The sequence below is a fragment of the Plutella xylostella genome, chromosome 10 (genome assembly GCF_932276165.1).
Source record: "Plutella xylostella chromosome 10, ilPluXylo3.1, whole genome shotgun sequence".
Lineage (NCBI taxonomy): Eukaryota > Metazoa > Arthropoda > Insecta > Lepidoptera > Plutellidae > Plutella > Plutella xylostella.
Window position 1 is genome coordinate 9,977,112 of NC_063990.1, and position 22,889 is coordinate 10,000,000.

The following is a 22,889-nucleotide window of genomic DNA, read 5'->3' on the forward strand; positions in this document are numbered from 1 at the left end:
AAACCGTCAGTCACGAACCTCACGAGCGTGAACAGAGCGCTGCGCATTACAAGTTACCTGAAAGTGTTTCCTTGCTGAATAGGACATTGCGTAACGAAAGGCACGCCATCGTAGTACTGGGTTCCTCTCTGCGTGATGCCGTGCCAGTGGAGGGTGACCTCCATGCCCTCCATGTGGTTCTCCACGTCGATGACCACCTTGTCTCCCTCGCACACCTGGATGGAGGGCCCCGGCAGCATCCGGTTGGCGGACAGGATCCCGCGCTCCACGCCGTCGGCCAGCACGCACTGGCAGTGCGACCACACCGTGTTGGTGGCGTTAGGAGTGCACACCTGACACGCCCTGCAAAACAAATGCCAAGTTGAAAAACGATGCTGTCCAGACGCTGACATAAGCGACATATATACGTTTTCCTTATCATTGTTACGCCATTTCCTGCGGCAGTTTCTGCTATCATGAATATCGAGGTTTGCCAACTACTGTCGTCACCTATCAATTAAGTGAATCCACATTGAAATATGAACTACTTGCGGTTCAATGAGCGCGGCATTGAAACTCGCTGGGTGAAGTAAAGCGTGCGGTGTGTGAAATCGCAAGTGTGTCGCTGGGTCGGCGCGTGAGTCGCGGCGTCGCATGCCCGGCTCGGCCACGGCTCGGATCGTGATGATAAAATTTTATCATGTCATTTTATATTAAGACCGTAAGCGAAAATTGTTTCTTGTGTAACATTGCACAATCATCTGTATGATTTATGGACCAGTTTTCATAACCAACAATTGCAACTGGAGTGAAATGAATTCGTACAAATGATTATGTTTGTAGATTGCAGAATACTTGGACAGTAGTATTTCAACGTCTTTGTATGCTTGAAAATAAAAATAAAAAGCTACACAAACAAAAAACAAGCAACTCACGCTCCCAAAACAGTGTAGAACTCGAGCGTGAAGTGGTAGTAGCAGATCCGGGGCGGCTCGTTCTCGCGACACGCGCGCGCGCACTCGTCCGGGGCCGACAGCGCGGGGTTGCGGCGCAGCTCCGCCGTGGCGCTGCTCGTGAAGTCCAGGTGCCGCAGCGACGGCTTCCCATTGGCCCCCGGCGTCAGCGGCGGCAGCGGGCTGTTCCGGATACCACCGCTCAGCGGACCGCTGCCGCTGGTCTGAGCGAACGGGTTCGGCCCGATCGTGCTCCCGATACTGCCGAACGTGCTGAACGGATCCACGGACGGGTGCGTCTGCACCAGCCCGTGGGTGGAAGAGAAGCCGCTGCTACCCGTGTCCCGGAAAGGTGAGGCCGTGCCCGCCTGCCACCATGACGACGGCGACGCTCCCGACGCCGACTGGTCGTCCGGCCGAGTCTCTGGAAACCGAAATGAAAACCATAAATACACTCATCAGACCCAATTACTAGGCTAACTCTATGGGAAATGGTCGTGGGAACTGCAGCCAGGACAATACCGCAATAGCGACGGACCGCATAATTTGCAATATCTATGACGATCTCGACCATTTTCGCAAGCCATCTGTCAAGAGCCCTAATGTATTCGCCCGATAAGTTTATTAGATAAAGCCTGCTGCATAATCCTAGCAGGTGCGTTAATGTAGTTCCCTGGTGTATGTAGGCGCTGGCGGTCACGACTGCGCGGGTTTTCGAAACATCGCTCCGAGCGAGTCCCGACTCGCGCTGTGTCCTTTTGTAACAGGACTTTTACTTCCTCGTGCCAATCGTATTGTTTGGATCAATGACTGTGTAAACCTTTTGTCGACAAGTGTAAAATTATGTTTGAAAAGCTACCTGAGTTTAATTTCGACTCTGATTCAGGTCACGAGTGCGAAAGAACTGTAGATAGATAGGTTTCTCTATGTACCTATATCTAGGTATGATAAATAAATACGTATATTACTTTAATATTAAAATAATTATTTACATTAATTGCTGTAAAACACACAGGAGCATTGTACAGCCTTCACTAAGCTCCGCCGCCGCCTATGGTTATTACGAGTTATTTTTTCTGCCTAATGACGGTTCCGTTTCAGGGTTCAAGACCTTGGTTTAATTTTAACTTTTACTTCCTCGTCCAGTTAATATTGGCATTGTAGAGCCAATGGGCACAATAGTAATTGACATATCTGTGTTATTGGAATCTATTCTGTTTTAGTGCTTCCGGAGAGAATAACAGGACCATTGTTAATAAATCATAGATTTAGTTTTCACAGTCCATTTTCAGTTCAGTAACTGTTGTTCATTATTTCTTTTACCACCCACGGCTGTGCCCGCCTATGCCCTAAAGGCGTAATAGTTACCAATTTGATAGATGTGTAGGTCCGTGATAAATTATAGTGCCGCAGAAAATCTCAGATAAGTAGAATTAGGAGGTAGTTTATCGTGGTTATCGTGTGGTTTTAGTAATCGAGTCAGAAGTTTTCTCTGGCTTTCTTCCTGGTAATTTGTTAGGTGAGAAATGTTTACGAAGTATTGCCGTCATCAGCATAAGAGTGTTAGTCTAATACAGATTAAATTGGATTACTACGTTTTAACGCAGCTTTTATGTAAGTCAGAATTGCCGTACAATAATACTTTCCACTCGTAAATCTGTGATCGGCGTAAATTTATATGACGCCGACGACGCAGATGTAAAATACTTAACATAAGTTACGTGAATGTGTATATGCGCATAAAAAGTTAATTTATAATGTTGTATTATCAAATTATTATAATATGTATGAAAAAATGACATAGCAGGAAGTTCTAAACCAAAATTATTACTCATAATCTCATCAACTAGAGTAATTCTCCATTATCTAATGAGTACCGCTTTTTAATGTTATTAGTGCTTACTACAAATAATTTGGATATAGGTTCGTTTGTTATTAAATCTTTAATGTTGGCTACCTATGTATTCGTATACTTCAAACAATTATAGATAAATTTACGGCACAAACCATATTTTTTTAACTATTTTCAATTTAAAGTGCATTGCGCAATCATATTTTTTTAGGAGCGAAGCTTTGTATTCTATAAAATCTGGTATCTACGAGTATATCTAGTTATCTAGTATTTAACAATTATTTGTATCTAGCTGCTAGACTCCTCTCCAAGATTGTTATCTACGTAATTGTATATCATGTCTTCTGTTCAAGAATTCCTAGCTATTATTAAGCGTTATATATTATTAAAATGGTTTGTTGAGCAGAAAATTTCATCGAGAATGCATGATTACAGTGTATTATGTAATTAGTGTGCAGATATTTGCAGATTACAATTGCTTCAAATTGTTTACGTTTTATATCATTTCGGTACTATATAGAGTCCCACTACACTAAATTTGCAACGAGTAAAAGATGACAGCGTACTTTTTCTAAGCCCAAATTTAATGAGGAAGAGTAGGTAGTAGGTACCATGTTAGTTTCCGAAATCACAAATAAAAATAAACTTTTTTGGTGTAAGCTCTCACTTTTTTTGTTGTAAATTTACAGTGGAACGACTCTATTTATTTTGGACATTCTCGGAATTATGTATTAAAATGATGTAAAAGATATCCAGTTCCTCCAAAATTCAGAAAAAAATATTATCAGACTGAAAGTTGAATAAATAAAATTATTGACTTCAGTTAAGTTTTTAGTATTGAAGTAATTATTAGTCAATACGAGTTACAGGTTGTCTCCTAAACATCGAGGTCACCAGTGTTGACTGGAAGAAGGCGATAATTATTTAGCAACTATACAATATACATGGGTACAATAAAACATAGAAATATTAATTTAATGGTATACAAAGGTGGCAAGTTTAAGTTTTTAATATTTCTATCTTTTTATTGTACCGATGTATATTGTATAGTTGCCCATTTAAGCCTAGGAATAGGAACATTTATCAATTCTCGGCCGGCACAATGATCATTATTTCAAAATAACATAAAACGTTATTTAGATTAATCTATATTTTGCTCACGCTGTGAAGTATATTGAAAACTCTTGCCATATAAATTGTTTCCTTGTTGTTTTGAAAGTTTATTGTTATTTTATGTATTAACTATATTTATAAGATACCGAATCGTAGGTCATAATGAAAATAGTAAAGGTTTATGCCCAATTAATGACTATCAGTTAACTATTTATAGTCTGAGAATAATTAAGTGATGAAATGTTTATTGATCGATAAAGTTAAGTAAGCATACGAGACAATGTGGTCATTTCTCTAAACATTTTAATTAGCTGAATTATACACTCACGAGCATTAAAAAAGTTCAACACACGAAATGCCAACATGAAATGGCCTAAATTTTTTAAAACATTTAAATTTTAAATAGTTATAAACTTCATTTTTTAGGTTTTTAGTCGGTAATATTCTACTTCAATATTGCATATTTGAGTAATTTGGTGCTATGTCACTGCGGAACCTTTTCGTGAGTGTATTAGAAGGATTATTTATGTAGTATTTTTTCTTCCAGATAACTATAAATATCTATAATTCGGTTCCGAGTGCGAGCAGGGCAGGTGGACTCACTGATGCGTTGAGAGAAAGCGCAAATTTTTACGGATGCTTTAAACTTAAATTGACAAAGTAATTCCGTAAACGACACGAGCATGTTGAGGTAATCGAGCGGTGTTGTGTTACCACGAGTGGTGTTTTATGATGACTATACTTTATGCCCACACTTGGACATTTTTTCCCCTATATATATACAGGATGTTAAAAAAGAGGTGCACCGAAACGGGTCAGATTCAGGGGATAGTTTTAACAACTTAAGTTATACGACTTTATAAACAAGCGACAAAAACAAATGAAAAGAGAGAGTTTGAAACCTTATCTAGGTATGAGCTATGTTTAAACTTTAAGGCCTGTTTGTCTGACTTGATGATTTCATTTAACTGGTCGGATATTTAAACATTTACACATATAGGTACATACCTCGTAAGCAACAACTGAAACAATTTCAGACAAATGAGTGCTGCAAAAAACCTTCCTACATTATTAGTAAGAATGTAATTACATATGTAGTACCTATTGGTATCTCTTTTGCTCATGTCAGAAAGCAGTCGAAACATTAATCCGAAGCAATTAATCACAGGCTACAACATCACCTTTTAATTAGCCTAATTAGTGCGATGTTTTGTGTTGAATTAATCATTGATTTATGTGTATTGTAGTGTAGGTATTATATACGACGACCGAATGGCGTAGTGGTTAGTGACCTGACTACTGAGCCGATGGTCCCGGGTTCGATTCCCGGCTGGGGCAGATATTTGTTTAAACACAGATATTTGTTCTCGGTTCTTGGATGTGCCCGAAAAATGGCAATAGGCCCGCCCCCTATTACATTGGGACTAACATAACACTCTGGCGAAAAGTGGGTGCAGCAATGCACCTCTGCCTACCCCGCAAGGGAGTACATTAGTACAAGGCGTGAGTGCGTGTGTGTGTGTGTGTGAGGTATTATATACATATAGGGTGTTGCAAAAAAGCAAGTATAGGAAGCCGAAAGAGGTTGACTCAAGGCGTCCTTATGAACTATTTTTGTTCTACAAAATATGGAAATTCGAATTTTATTTTAACTCCCCATAATAAAAAAGTCATGTGACCAACAAAGATTGATGATGATTAACAAAACCCTGTAGACTTAGTCGTTCATTCAGGGGCGTATTTTTCTAATTCAAAGTTTCAAACATGTAATGAGAGCATTTATTAAAATTCCCTCCATTTATTTGTGACGTGACGTTACGTTTGCGTCTATATTCAGTGCTTTTGTTATTAATCGAGACTTTCTTTATCCTATCCTAACTAATATTATAAATGCGAAAGTAACTGTGTCTGTCTGTCTGTCTGTTACTCTTTCACGCCAAAACTACTGAACGGATTTGAATAAAATTTAGTATACATACGGTCTAGACCCTGGGAAAAAACATAGGCTACTTTTTATCCCGGAATTCCCACGGGAAAACTTTTTAAGGCGAAGCGAAGCGCGCGGGAACAGCTAGTTTTAAATAATTGTACTAGAGTGTACCTACTTCAGCAATGTAGGTAGGCTTTGAGTATCGTATATCGAATAAAGGCAGTAGTTTCCGCCTGGCCGCGGCCCCCAGTACTAGTCTTACGCAAATTTATTCCCTCGTTCGTTTGTTTAATTGGATCGGTTTAGGACTTGAGTTCGTATGCATCTGATACGCACCGCTTTTAATTAATCGCATGAAACTGTGGAGTAAAGAGAAATAAGTTGCAATTGAAATAAGAGAATATATAGTACCTAATTAAAAAATATTTCGTACTCAGATCAGAAATTTACCAAAATGAGTCGAGAAACTTCTAAATGGGAGAGGCCTGTGTCCAGTAGAGAAAGATTGCAAGGAATACTGTCAATCAAATTACCTTATAAAAAGTTTCTGTTCAATTATTAATTTCTCTAAGCCCTAGACTAGATCATAACTAGGTAATAAGTATTACCGAGGAATGAAAAGTTACCTAAGTGCTCTTGATTAGCATTCCAGTTCGATCAACTATCAAGAAATACCGATATTGATACACAGCACTTATATACGAGGTTGATTTACGTGAGACAGATATGAATAAGCGACTTCGGTAGCTTAATAAATATGATACGGTTCAATAGTTAGTACTTTTTTCTCAATTATTGCGTTCGAGAAATCCGTAATATTTATCAACCAATTTCACTCTAAATGGTTAATTTACACTATTGATTAGCTTATGTGAAAAGTAGAAGTAAATAGCAATATGTATAATATATGTGATAGCTTCAAAATGCTACAAAAAACTACAACCACTTTTAAGCTAAACATTAGCAACTATCCCGTGTAGCATTACATAAGGCGCGTGTTTATATTGTAGGTCCACGTCATGGCGTCGGATAGTTTAGAAAATTATACTTATATTATTTTTTACGTTTTTACGTCAATGTACGTCAGCTAACTCTTTCTGAATTTTACAATATATTTTAATGGATCATCACCATACAAAAGAAATGTTGCGTGTTGTTATCGAAGTGTTTTTTAACTATGGGCCCTGAAGACTGGATCTCACAGTAATCAAGCGTTACCGTGTTTCGTCATCAATTCATTGATAAAAATTTAATGACAAAATTATGTAGCAAAAGCAATGTCAAATTAAATTGATTTTGCAGTGAATGCGAGACCGGTGAAAGTCGAACTAATTATAAAGTGAAAATACCAATAACAGATGTTTCGTCAAATTAATCCAGTAATCGAATTCGATTGTATGCGAGCGTTTCAAAGAGTTTTTAAAATGTAATTATTATGGCTCTGTGTTGTTTCGGTCATTTTACCCTCGGCAGAAAAAAAGGTTTCACATGTGTGTTTATCTGAAAGTGACGATTCTAATTTAGGTGGAGAATTAATCAAAAGCAACGGTTCAACGTTCTCGTTTTTTTGTTTATAAATTACTAGCTTTTCCCGCAAGCTTCGCTTCACCTTAAAAAGTTTTCCCGTGGGAATTCCGGGATAAAAAGTAGCCTATGTTCTTTCCCAGAGTAGACCATCTGTATACCAAATTTCATTCTAATCCGTTCAGTACTTTTGGCGTGAAAGCGTAACAGACAGAAAGACAGACAGAGTTTATAATATTAGTTAGGATAATCAGAAATATATAATATATAACCTACGTATAGATACAGTCATACATAGTACGACAGTCAGTGGTGCGATAAAGAAGCCTCTCAACTCTACCTTATAATGGCGCCGTTGCACCCGGGGCAGTCAGCGACTGAAACCTAATCCTTATTCATTGCTACAAGTGGGGTCATTAGGTTGAACTTAAAATGGTCAATGCGTATAGTTTTTTGCTATGTTTTTGTATGTGAAACACCATATTCGTATAAAATATCGTTAATCAAAGATAAGTAATACATAATCATGATTAACTCATTTAAACTGAACAATCTGAACATACGTCACGTACCTAGTCACATATCTATTTATTACAGCCACTTTCACTGCACTTGCAGGTTATGTACGACACTCAGTCATTGTTACAGACAATGCGCGCAAGTAGGAAATGCAACGTATGACCTCTACTCTACTGTGAGTTCTTACTGTAGGCGCATAATCACATGCGCTTATGCAGCGTGGCTGAATACCATAATAGTGATCTAGGTTCGTTATAAAACTGTTATAAGATAAGTTATAAGTTATAACTTTAACAACATTTTGGGAGTATCCCTTTTATAGATTAGGCTGGCATTACATTTTGTACGTAGGTCCTATTTATCTTTATATCGAACGTAGCATTGCAACTTTGACAAAATACTTGCGATTCTGTTTATTTCATTAGTTTGTAAATAAGACTTACATAGCAGCTAATGAAGGCAACTTGATTATGGAGATGTCAAACTAAGTAGGTGTCTAATTAAACTTGACATGTCTTAATTACTATTACTGGCACGGTCACCACCGCAAATAAAGGTACTTAGGTATTTAATGGTTGACTGACTTCAAGTCTAATTAAGATACAACCAAACCTGGGCATTACAGTAAAAGGCCGTGTCATATCCTTAACTGCAACTTATGCCCGCTGCCCTTGGTCTTACCTGGAACAACATTAAATAATAAATTAATAAAGATATCATCTATAACACAATTTATAATTTGATCGCTTACAAGGATTGTAAAACCGTATTCAAACTTTCATCGCTTATTAAATTTTATATTTATGAATACTTGGATAGGCCATCTAAGTATAAAATGTACTAAAGATGTACATAAATATTATGAAACATACTACAAGTATTACTAAACAAACTGAGTAACAAACGATCATTATATGTAAATACAGTCAACAAAACAGTAAGTATAAGTACCTCCCACGCAAACCTTTTGATCTTAAAAGTCTTTAAAGATAGATAAATAAACGAGTTGAAGAATATTTAATACGATCACGAGCAGTGAGAAAGTTATACACCTACAAAATGCCAACACCAAAATAAAGCCAGTTTTTTTAACAAGTAATATAGAGTTTGATCAAGATATTAACGTTTTTAGTTCGTTATATTCTGATGCGCTTTTAAATGTACTTCTGTTTTTTTTTCGTTTAGGAGTAATTTGGTGCTTTTTTAACTGAAACTTTTTCATTACTACCTATTCACCAGCTTTATTGTTTCGTTCCTTTTATCACTCGTCAGTAGATCAGAGTAAGTATATCGTATCTGCAATGAGCGGTATACTTATCTCTTTTGTTGTCTGTACTTAGGTGGCGCATCACCCAGAATGAATCAGAACGTGGTGTGGTGTGTGCTGTGTGGGTTTGTACTGATTTCTGCAAGCATTTGCAAATAACATAAGTATACCAACCTAATTTAATTTTTATGGTCACAACTCTGATATAGTGTAACTTTTCTTTTCTTTTTTACTATAACCTTATTTTATAGGGTTAAGGCTGGAGTGTATTGCAGAAACTTTGATACTTATATGTACATAGAGAAGCCGATTTTGTGATTTTTTTTATTGTAAAGATTAATTAGATATATACTATCTAAACATATACTAGGGGTGTCATAAGTTAAACGTTTCTGTATCTGTCTGTCTGAGCTCTCAAACGGCTGAACAGATTTTCGTTTATAATTATTTTTTACTTATTTTTCAGTTTTTACTTCAGTTGTTTAAATTGTACTTACTGGATGTAAGTATGTTTTTAGTTAAGGGTTTTAACTTTTTAAGTAACAATAGCCAATCGCCCTTCATCTACTTTTATTATGTTTTCAAACCTTGACATAGTAGTACCACAACAAGTACACATTTCAACATCTGAACCACTTTCCAACAGCACTGAATTTAAAAACAATTATGTAAAAGTGGTCGTTACTCAAATGATTTCAAAAATGTTTTTTTTAATTTATTCACATATGAATTTATTGAAGTGAATAATATGTTATGATTCAGTAGAAGTATTATTCTTTGAGTAGGGCTTGCCACCGTAGAGAAAATAAGAGCTCACTTTTAAGGTGAGGTATTATTTGTAGACATGTATTTTCGGACGACCGAATGGCGTAGTGGTTAGTCCCTGACTAGACCCTGACTACTGAGCCGATGGTCCCAGGTTCGATTCCCGGCTGGGGCAGATATTTGTTTAAACACAGATATTTGTTCTCGGGTCTTGGATGTGCCCGTAAAATGGCAATAGGCCCGCCCCCTATTACATTGGGACTAACATACACTCTGGCGAAAAGTGGGTGCAGCAATGCACCTCTGCCTACCCCGCAAGGGAGTACATTAGTACAAGGCATGAGTGCGTGTTTTTTTTTTTTTACATGTATTTTGAACCGAGCCTCCATCTAGTTCGTAATGATACATCTTTGATGAGATATGTCATTCGAAAAGGCCTTTCCTTAACCCCAGGTAGGTATCTATTTATCGCTCGCGAAGGTATTTATTTACCGTCGTTTGTGGCAAAGGTTCGTACATTATATATTCGTATAAAGCCACACCTTTGAGCAAATCATTACCTGTCAATAGCAAATCATACTGTGATTGGATTAAGACTAATAATATAGTGCAGTTTGGTATGTCAAGATGTAGATAAACATTCCAGCGCCAGTCGTGATAAGGGTTTGAAAAAGGGCCTGATTAAGGTCGGCGCTCACTCGTCCGACAAACCATTATGTGCGATAATTCGTAAAGAATAATTCAGTTCAAATGAACGAATATTTAACTAAATAGTTGAAAAATAAAATTTATGACTTTTAGAATCAACTGTAATTTGCGCTGGTGGCTGAGGACTATGGGCTAGGATACATATAGATTGTACATTATGAAGTTGTGTTTGGGCTAATACGAACATAAGTAATCGTCTTGAAAATTTTAAACTATTGTTTATACAAGTATTTTCACCCATTGTTATGTTTTAGAGTATTTTGTACAAATAATCATCGTTATTCGATTCAATTTAAAGTAATCGTAGTAATGGTTGATATCGAAATAAAATTTATTAAAAATTGTTTTTATTAAGATTAAGACACTTTTATTCTGGTTGTATTGTGCACATACACATGTGAAGTTTTCCTTAAGATTTATTCAGTGTGCATCCACCTTTACCAACCTACCTGTTATGTGTGTTACCTTTATCTACGGTAAGTCAGTAAGCAAATTATAGAGCGGCGCGATAATAAAGTAATGGGTGCCTTAACCCGCCAGTGGTGACGTATATGTCTGTGAGACCGGGTGGTTCGAAAAAGTCGAATAACTTTCTCACTAGCCATCGATTTTTGTTGTGATTTCGGGTAGCTGCCTCATTTCTCATCCCCGACCGTCAGTCCACCCCGCGACGGTGACTCGTGCGCAGGTTTTGGAGTTTTGGCCCCAACCCGGTGCGTGAGACCGGGGTCACCGACTATGTAAGTCAAATTTATAGACGTTTTTTTAATTTTTCATTGTTTTTTTTTATTTTTCTCTACTGTATTTTTGTTTCGTGATTGTATATTTCATGATTGAACTATTTTTTATAGATATTTGTAGGTATATATACAATCATAAGTACTTAATAGATTTCAACAAGTTTTTACAGTAATATAAGCTAGTTTCAGTATGTCCTTGAAAATGACGACGGAGACAGCTGGACATTCAAGAAATGGTCAATTTTATGAATGTGGATGGTGAAAAAAACAGAAAAACAAAATAAATTTGCCACAAAATGTAAGAAATATTTTTATCACGACCATGTAGTGCCGTTTTGCAGAGACTGTTTGGCTGTGGAGGAACAATGACTTTCAGTGTATTTTTTAAATATTTTTTTGGTAGAAGCATATAAATTTTTGTTTTTTCTTATGAAGTTCCTAGTGTAATAAAACTATAAAAGGCGGATTTAGTTATAAAAATTACATAATAGTTGTATTTTTAAAATTTTTAAGATGATAGGTGAAAATTTATGTAAATATTAAGTGTTCTAAGTACCATCGTGAAATGACTAATAAACGAGCCGTGATTTATAATAATGCTTTGTATTATTGTCAAACAAATACTTATCTTTAAAATTAAACTAATTTTAAGTAGCATGTGAAGTTAATTATGTAAAAAAAATAGTTTGAAAATCCCGGTGCGTGAGACCGGCGTCACCAACGATGTAAGTCAAATTGACGTCACCACTGGCGGGTTAATGTAACAGTAACTACGTATAATGATAATGACGCAAATGTCTCGGTCTCACAGGGCTAGTTCACACGATTATACAGGGTGTTGCAAAAAGGGTATACTAAAATTCGTGAAAAAAAATCATTTTCCATAGAAACTTAGTTGGTCACGTGACTTTTGTATAATGGAGTTTTTTTTTCGCGAATTTTGAAATTCTGTTTTTAGATTCGGGCTTAGATATAACGTGCTTGCACATGCTGGTTTCGGCTTCGTATACCATTTTTGCAACACCCTGTATTATACTACGAACGCGCACTATTGACCAATGAAAGCTTAACAACGAATAGCGCACACATAATTCAGAATTCGCTGCAAGTTGACAAGTGTATCGAATGCTAGTTCCACATAATTCACAGCTGTTCTGTGGTTAGTTTGATATCAGTGCTAAGTATGATTACCCTTTATATTACCGTAGTCAAAATGCAGGCACATTAAGGAAATTTGCGTTGGGAAGATGTACGAAACTGCAATTTAATTTTACCAACGAATCGAAGTCAAGAAGTTGTATTGTCATACTTAAGCGATAGATATTCGCAAAATAATCACTATGATGTTGAAAGCTACTTTTGAAGCTATTCTGAGATATTCCGAAAAAATATGGTTATATCTCTATCTTTTATAATTAGAATTTGATACAATCAGGAATGTTTAATTGTTATTACTTACAGTAAAATAGTAGCGTTTTGTTGATTAAATTTGAGTTTGCACAATAGTTCACACCCTTGATTAGTGTTAAATGTTGTATTAATTCAACAATGATCTATAAAATTCATGGAGGTTACAATGTTAAGGTCATACATAACATATTTTTAATATGTTTAATGTTATTTAGTTTTTCGTCAATAAATTCAAGTAAGAACTTACTGTATTTATTGATTTTTGAATATAATTCTTACCTTTTTATTTTTAAACAATTACAAGCGATACTAAAATAATAGGTACACCTAAACGCATATGTTTTACTTTAGTCTGAATTTGAGATTAAGGCAAACCCAACTAGTAATACCAATAAATTATGATATCTGTTCATTTAAATCATATACAAAATCATTCAATGTAGTTAGCATCCGTTAAATAATAAAAAATTATGAGCTTAAAGTTTAAAAAGCCCATAACAATAAAACGCCACAATCATTAGGTACTAGCGATTATTACATAATATTTAGTAAGATAATCGACGGAAATAGGTATTTATATAACAATTTATCATTGCGTATATATGTGTTATTGTCACTTCATCATGCACACGGCACATTTGTAACACTCGAGAATATCTCGGCTCATCATCGACTAAACAATCGAAATCGCTTCGATTTATCGATTTTTTCGCAATCGATTGCATCAAACTGGGGCTGGATGTGGGGTGGGGCTAATCGGCGCAACCGACAACACAATCTTTCTTTACTTGGATTCTAATTAATATTACTAAACTACATTATGAACGTTAACGCTTCACTTGCTTCGCCGACTTTAAACCTAAATCTAAACCTATTTTTTATCTAGTCACGTCTTCGGACATGACCTAATTGTCTGTGTCACGGTCTGATTTTTCAAGTTATTTCTAATTATAAAGGAAGACCTAGCTCGGTTTTAGCTTAGGTAATTTGTAACTTAGGTAATAGGCTAGCGTCCGTCTCTAGACTCCTGACTGAAAAATCTATCATGGCCACCCATCTATTGGAATGTTTTTTAAAAGCCCATTAAAAATACAACTACAATCACGGGCAATGAAAAAGTTCCACCTGCTATTGACGTTCCATATGTCACTGGAACTTTGTATTAGACCCCCCGCAGACTGCAGACATTTAGTCGGCCGATAGCTTGGCCGGGCTCTCTCGTGAGTGAATTATTACAGCGATCGTTGTGGTAGTGATAATAGATGTGTATGGCACACCCATGGCAATGCCATTTAAATAAGCATAAAAGTCCTCGTTGTAATTCCATTAATAGTTGGAGAAAGGTGACGGATGAGCTCATGAATTTGCGTAGAAATTATAAAGATAAAAGTTGATTTTTGCATATGACAGGATACCTTCTGTAATGCTCACATTGAGGATATTTCTTTTACTAGACCATAAACATCAAGGCTACCCACCAAGCTTGTTGAAATATTTGAACATAACTAACTAGGTAGGCCTAATTAAGCCTTTGTCAACTATTGTCTTTGTTAAAACAAAGTCAAACCTTGTATTTGCTTTTGTGAGAAAAAAAGCCTACTATTGTGGTTTGATTTGATTCGCTGTTTGTACTACTTACATTATCTTTGTAATTTATAAGTACCAAGTATTCAACTATTAGGTAAGTACATTAATTACAATTATAACTGATTTCGACAATGCAGTTAGCACCTCTGTTCATTCATCGTACAAATTAACACAATTCTAAACAGCAAAAATACCTAATAAACAGTAATTGCAATGAAATGTACCTTACACACATATTTAGAAAGAAAACCATTTATTTCAAGACATACGAAAACAACAGAATCGAGTGGAAACGGGTTCTAGCTCAGCTTGATGCTACGGTAGGGCATAATGGTATATTATTATTGACATTCTTTTAAAATAGACTCCCATTGTACTTATATATTACTTCTCTAGTCTTTTTTACATTCATAGGTCTTTTCTAATCATAAATTAGTTCAATAAATGTTTGCTTACAGTCAGAATGTATAGCAGAGCTAGCGCAGGACGTGACTAGTAAAGGTAAATTTCTTTCTCTTGCCACAAAGCGGTTTCACTGTTCGATATAAACGGACAAACTATACTAGTTGTATTTATCTAGAGCGAACAGCGGCTTTCGCTGTTCTCCACTAAATTTGGTTCCTTTTTGCATACGTAACTTAACTATTTTACATTGTTTATTTACTTGTCTGCTACATGGAAAGCTTTCGCTTCAACTACCATTGATTGAAATGAACGTTTTTCTTAACCAATCTATCTCTATCGTGGAAGTTGTTGTTTTAAATACTCGCATGTACGAAAATAATACCTACATCAAAATTTAATTGAGGACAATTTATAAAATAATTAAATACGAATTACTAACGCCTTTCCCATATGGACAGCGGTCACTCTTCTATACAAAACTACATGATTAAAAAGTAATCAATTTACGATGTCGAACGGCTAATGCTCGGGTAATCTCACATATTACTATGCAAATTGGGTGCAAGAAAAACCCCACCTATACGAGAAATTAGTAGAAAATAGGAAGGAAATCGCCACATGGTTAGTTTGTGGCTGTAAACCTCCATGCAAATTGCCAAGTGAAGAAAGTAGGTAAATTGGTAATGGAAAATTGATTTTTACTGTCTTTTTTACAGTAGTAACAGATGGATGGTTTTTTCATAACCGAAATAGTAAATTTTGAATGTTTTGTAATGGATAAAGAGTCCAGGAAAAACGAATGACAAGTACGGTGATAAGGTGTGCCCTTTGATAAGATATTATGGGTCCTAGCAGGGAATAATAATAATATAACTCTTTATGTTAAAATAAACAAACCAATACCTTCCAAAAGGTATTATAGCATTAGAATCTGATTGTAGTGGCAATCAGATTTGGCTCTCAATTAAACTAAAACAAAAATTAAAAATAGCACGTGAGCACTTGTAGGTATATGTATATTATTCTATTATATCTATTCTATTCTATTCTATTCTCTGTGGGGGTAACAGTACCTGCACCTGGCTCTCTCGAATGGAACCTTTGTGCATATCCCCAAGGTCTAAACTGCCTCCCTAAGCTTGGACCATTTTCCCACCACGCTGGTCCACTGCGGGTTGGTGGGTTCACATATCTAGATGTGCTAAATCTAGATATGCAGGTTTCCTCACGATGTTTTCCTTCACCGTAAGAGTGATGGTATACATTGTACTTAAATTCAGAAAAGAACTCATTGGTACAGGTCAGCGCCGGGATTCGAACCCGCATCTCTGGCGTGAGAACCGGGCGCTTACCCGACTGAGCTACCACCGCTCCTTCTATTATATCAAATCAATATTACGAACAGTACAATACAATGTATCCAACACTTGACTCACACGCTCTTATACTCCCATATTGTTGCCTTATTACGGCAACATCTAGACTTCCATTACCACCATACGTCTACAGTTCGTTTGAACCCTAACAGCCTACCGATACGAGTGGTTTTGGCTATTTAAACATGTAATATAATGATTGTTTCTAATCATTGCGAGTTTTGCATAATCTTCTTTATAGTTTCCGGCGGAACAATGCGTTGTGTTTTGTTTCAATAAAGTGTGTGATTGGAAATTGTTTCATGATCGACTGTTACATCGCTGTATGGAATGTGCACTGTTGCGATAACTGCACTCACGGGCAATGAAAAGGTTCCACTGAGCAAAGCACCAAATTACTTCTAAACCGAAAAGGCTAGCTTAATTCCGTCTTCTGCAACATTGAAGTACATTTAACAGAGCATCAGGATATAATCAACTAAAATCGATAATATTTGGTTCCAATTTTTAAATAATTCTTTTTAAAAATTGGGGCCCTTTGTTGTCGGCATTTTGTGAGTGGAACTTTTTCATTGCCCGGCAGTGTAGTAGAGCTTCTTTTTTAAGTACTGACGGTAAATGAGTAGGTAATGTTTACTAAAGTGTTCTTAGATATGTTTCATGAAAATCGGTTCGGCATTTGAAAAGTTATTAGACTTTTAGTGTTGAATGGCGGGGGGTTTTGTAATGTTGGTTAGGTTAGGCTAATACCTGCTATTTAGTTTATTTTCTGTAGACTTTAAGCCAACAGCCAACAAAGAATAGAAGGTTATACTTACGTTTTTATAACGTAAATTATCATCGTTTATGAAATTACTTTCCTAGTTTGTTATTTTGTTTTTTACTTCCTACAAGTACCATCTAAATACTAGTTTAAGCATAACATAACATTATAGACAAGTAGCAAGTAGGTACCTATTTAAGTAGTATTCCATGTTACAGACGTGTCGCATCAAAAGTGCAATTAAACAATGAACAGGCTGTTCCGGCCATTTGGTGAACACAATGGCTCCCGGTTTCACAGTGGCATCGGATGAAGATCCACTAGATAGTGACAATGTTACAAAAAAAAAACAAAAGAAAGTAATCATACACCGGTTTTGCAAAGCATAGACTATAGTTTTGTTTTTAATTTCGTTTTGAATGGGAATTTTTCACAGTAATAATCGCAAAGACGTGATCTCTCACTTTCGTTATATTATTATAGAAAGCTCGCTGGTTTTTTTATTGTTTGGTTTGACAAGTTCACAGAAAGACGAGATTATTTTGACACGACGTCGCATTCATGTGTCTGTCACATAGCTACGAAAATGGCATATTAATGTCAAATAATAATGGACAACATTTCATTTTCTTTACCCTATATTTTTATTAGCTATTTGGAAAGGTTATAAAAAATTAGAGGACCCGTTTTTTTTTATTTTGTAATTACATGAATTTTTGCATGTTATTTTTAACTTTAAAGTTAATTATTTTAAAACCGGAAGTGACATCACATATTACGCTCAATTACTTTTTTTGTCTATTGCCTTAGTCTCGAAAAAAAACATAAATGACACTGACAAGTGACATTTAAACTTTGTTTACATGCCAACCAACAAATGGGTCATTTTCAAATGACATTGATATTTCTGATGATACAAAGTAGGTACTTTTCATGTAAAAAAATAAGCAGAAGCATTTTTTCAGCTATGTAGGCGGTGGCATGCTCTGGGACATATTAAATAGAGGTCATTTCTTAATAAGTACTAACCATTTTATATGATACATTAAAAAAATAGTCAGAAAGTGACAGAACAGAATTTATGAAAATGACCCAAATAAATAACAACGACTCGATAAAACGTCAACGTCAATCAAAAATGAAAGTGACAGTTACTTTGTTTTTAAATCTATAGGCTTTGATCATCAAAATGCATCGCACCTGATGCATGACGTCATCAGCACTTTTTTACTATTTTATGATTTTCTCAAAAATGATACATCCAAAAAATACAAAAATATTTTTTTTGTGGCCTTGAGAGCTAAATCTCGAAATGGTTTTCGATTTATAGCAGCTTTAGTTTTTTGAAATGTTGTCCATTATCAACCAGTATTTTCTGGTATGCTTATTACATAATAGTATTATATAAATAGTAAATAATAAAGGTATGTTAATCCTTATATTTTATTGAAAATAGGAATAAGGATAATTTATAATAAATATAATTTTAAAGATCTAGGCAAATATTCAAAATTAATATAAGGAATTCATAACTTATAGAGTTATTAATACAGTCAGTTTCACACGTGAGAACTTCAGTGATGTTTTATGCTGAATTGTCATTGAGTAGGATTTAAGTTATTACTTAGGCAGAATTACTATGCATTACTCGGACATTGTGTTCAGAATGTAACCTAAACAGGCTTATAATAATTATGCTCAGATTGCGGATTTGACTCAACTAACTACATTGGTCACGATTTATTAAATTATGTGCACTTTGTTCCGTTTCCATAATGAACGATAATTAATTTATTATATTCGAATGTAGGCTTTTTGAATGTGATCTTGCTCTTAATAACGACTATGGCATTACAGAAACAAATAAAATGGTAAGTATATGGAGACGTATATCAGCCTAAAATTCTTTAATTACTTAGGTACCTGATTGATACCTAGTTTTTGGTCATTAATGGTAGGGTAGTAATTTATGATTTTGATACAATACACTTCTTTGTACAAAATCTCAGAGATATCAACCTAGCATTTTTTACATGGCTTATAATCTTATAACTAACAATACTAGGCGGAATTCAAATCAGATCCGTTTCTACGTATTACTGTTCTATGAAATGAATGTTGTTCTAATGTACAGAAATACCAGAAACATTGACAGGTTGTCTCATACAAAATTTGCAAAGTAAAGGTGTTGCCGACATCCGCCATCAATCGCTCGTTACAATTAATCGATTGGATCCGCTTTTGACTTTGTCACCTCACTAAAGGTTTCATACTCTGCCAATGTCGTAATGATCTTTAATGCTAAGAGCTGAGTTACTGAATTTAATCGACAGCTCTGAAGGTTGGGGTGGAATGCAATTCTTGTGGTCTCGAGTGTACGTTCACAAGGCCTTGCGCTCAACACAATGACTTGTACCTTTAATAGGCCGGAAATTATAAAATTGCCCCTGTCGTGTGTTCTACGGATTCGGGTGGATTTAATTTGGGTTTTTGCGGCTTTGTAATCACAAATTGGGTTATTGTTTCACAATGCGTAGGCTCCTTGGGTTAATGGAACGCAGCGCGGATGGTAATTGGGTTTAGCTCCATATTTCTACGATACTTTGGAGTTATAATAACGCCGTGTATGGTGGCCTCTCTAGAAATAAGGTCATTTGTCACTTATGATATTTTTCAGGGATTGAAAAATAATAAGTAATTACTGATTTCGTATTTTTTATTTAAATAGAATATTCCACATTGTACCTACTATTTGCGACCTAACTATTCGAACTATAAACCATACATTGATGTCGATTCTGAAGGCAGACATTCTAATTTTAACGCTGTCAAACTAAAAAAAAATGCTAGCATAAAATGACATTTACGGAAACATATATTTATCATAGAGCCGAATTTTAAACAGAGAAATTAAGGTATTGACAGCTCTAAATTTAGAATTTCTGCCTTCAGAATCGACATCATTATATTGATAACACACATTATATAAAACAGCATATTACCAAAAGCGAAATAACAAATCAATTTGTTTGAATTATAAATATAAGTATAACAATAGCCGACATTTTCCTGTAGCATTTACAATCATACAATTATAAATTTAAGCTTTTAATTGCCAGCTTATATATTTTTAACTAGTAATGAATAAGCATGACATTCACTTTTTTGAATAATTTTCAGGTTTAAAAAGCAGTAAAAAGAGATACTTGAGAATTTGTTGCATAAATATGAAATTTCAGATCATATTATACACCCGGGGTGACGCATGCTAACGTAATTTATATGAAAACCACAGTAGAACAGTTCATAATATAGTTCGTTAGTTTATACAATATCAGTATTTTTTTTTTTTTTTTTTTTTTTTTTTTTTTCGCCAGGTGGCGCTTTCCGTGTAAACATACAGATTCACTAACTCCTAAACAAATAATTATAAATATTTGAATTAAATAATTTCGAGTGATTTTAACAGTGTATAAATGTTCTGTTGTGAATAACTCTCAAGTGATAGTGTTATCTTCGCTAGACTACACGTACTAGTGGACAAAAACAGTGAAATAAAACCGAATATAATCGTTTAAATTTAAAATAATATTGTAAACAACACAATTCAAAACGTAGTGTTCTTTTCTCTATGACACAATTTGTCAAGTTGTCGTTACCTACTCTGTGGTTGTCGTGATTCTGCTAGTGTCACGTACTAAATTATATAGTATAGCTACTCAACACCAGAGGGCGCCACGATTGATTCTGCCAGTGTCACGTTATATCGTGCATCTAATTCTGCCAGTGTCATGTGATGAATTATTAAATACTACACCTACTTAACACAAGAGGGCGCCACGCGTTTTGGTAAAATGGAGTACACAAAATGCAAAAAATCAATAAGAACAGAAGAAGATCTAAATCATTTCATACCAATTCTTAATGATCCGTGCAATAAATGTGGAAAAACAGGACTAAAAAGAAACGACGCACTGACATGCAAAACCTGTAAGAAAATACTTTGTTTGATTTGTAGCGGTATTAGTGACAAGTTGTATTGCCTCATGCCAAAGGAACGTAAAGAAAACTGGAACTGCAGTGAATGTCTCTGCCAAAATGCCACGACGAGCAATACTGTTTCACCATCAAAAGAGGAAAATGTAACCATGAGGAGAAAAAAACACATCACGACTCCGACAGAATCCGAATCAAGCTGCCAGTCGTTCTCTGATTACGACACCACGAGCCTGCCAGATTTGTCGACTTACCACTGTGTATCAGAAATGGAAGAACTAAAACAACAAATATCGGAACTCAAACTACAGCTGCAAAGTGCTAATGATGAAATTGAGCGACTTACTCTAGAAAATGCAGAGTTAAGTTCCAAAACAAGAGGTAATGATTTCAGGATAAATACTCTAAAAAAAATTTGCAAAGAAAATGTGACAACATCGAAAAAACAAGGTAAAAAAGCAAAAAGGCAAAGAATTAAAAAGAAGAAAATTAATTTTACACTGGACGCCGAAGAATTACAAACGGGTCAAATATCATCTGAATGTGACGAAAACGAATCAAAAGTGACAAATAAAATAGACCGCTTTACTATAAATCAAGGTAATTCATCAGATCTATCGAATAAATCACCTAAATCAGTCAAGACATCTGAGGCCAAAGAAAATCCCCGGAGAATTATTATTTTTGGTTCTCAACAATGTAGAGGCTTAGCTAAAGCGACCAGTATAAATAGAACACATTCACCGAATGGGAACTACCAAGTCTCTTCGTTTATCAAACCGAACGCGCAGTCAGAGGACATCGTCAACTCCATGAGGACCGAAGACTTTGGAAATCAGGACACAGTTGTCCTTTGTTTAGGCGAAAATGACTCAAACCCTACTAAGGTGATAAAAGAACTTAGTTACGCTCTAAAACTGTGCGAAAACTCTCATCTCATAGTGTTAAGTGTAATCAGTAGTACTCATCTCAACGAATTTATGCTAAATAGCACTTTAAAAACATTGTGCAACAGCTCTAAAAACTGCAGATTTCTAGACATTTCAGATACTTATCCACACTACTATGATAAAAAAGAATACCTCACATACACGTCTAGAGCAATAAATTTTGCTATTGACTGTACAGCCTATAATGATAGATTTATAAAGAACATTAAAACTGAAATACAAAAAAATATGATATCCTCAAAAAAAACCATAACAATTAATAATATTTACACTGACACACCTAAAGGTGAGGTCACGACGCCAATACAAAACATTTTGAATAAAAATATATTTTTTCGTCTCTCCTCGCCCATCTAAATATACTCTGACATGTTTCCACCAAAACATTGCCGGCTTACTAGGCAAGCGAGAACTCCTAGAAATACTACTGTATGATTTAAAAACAAAAAATGTATTAAACGACTTTGTCTGCCTAAGCGAAACTTTCTTAAAACAAGGTGCGGAAAATAATGCACACCTATCTGGCTATAAATTGAGTTCTTCATACTCGCGTAAAACACAAAAAAGAGGAGGTGTTTGTATATTTACTAGGGTTGATATACCGGTAAAAGAAGTGACATATGTTAAAGACTATGCAATAGAAAAGACCTTTGAATGCTGTGCCATAGAAATTCCACAGATAAAATGCATAATAGTATGTGTGTATCGCACTCCAGCCTCAAACGTAAACGTGTTTTTTACCCAACTGGAATGCATTCTTCAAAGACTTAACAGCAAGCATAAAAAAAACACTATTCTGTGTGGCGACTTCAACATCGACATACTTAAAAGTACTAAAGAAACCAAGGAACTTATGACATTACTCGAAAACTATAACATGAAATTACACATAACAGAACCCACCAGGCAAAGGACATGTATCGACAATATTGCAAGCAACATACAGAATATAGAGACATCTAAAGCTCTGCAAAGTGGGTTGTCTGATCACAATACCTGTCAAATTTTGACGTTTTTAACAGAAAAAAAGGTAGATACAAAAAAAAACTACT

General features: G+C 35.4%; 1 protein-coding gene across 1 annotated transcript in view; it reads right to left on the minus strand.

Annotated features, from left to right (window-relative positions):
* LOC105386665 (laccase-1) overlaps positions 1 to 22,889 on the minus strand; it is a 42,158-nt gene that overhangs the window by 3,908 nt on the left and 15,361 nt on the right. Inside the window, exons 2-3 of the mRNA XM_011557274.3 lie at positions 915 to 1,356; positions 58 to 342 (exon numbers count right to left, since the gene is read on the minus strand). Of these exons, the coding sequence (XP_011555576.2) occupies positions 58 to 342; positions 915 to 1,356 (727 nt within the window). The remainder of the gene's footprint in view (positions 1 to 57; positions 343 to 914; positions 1,357 to 22,889) is intronic.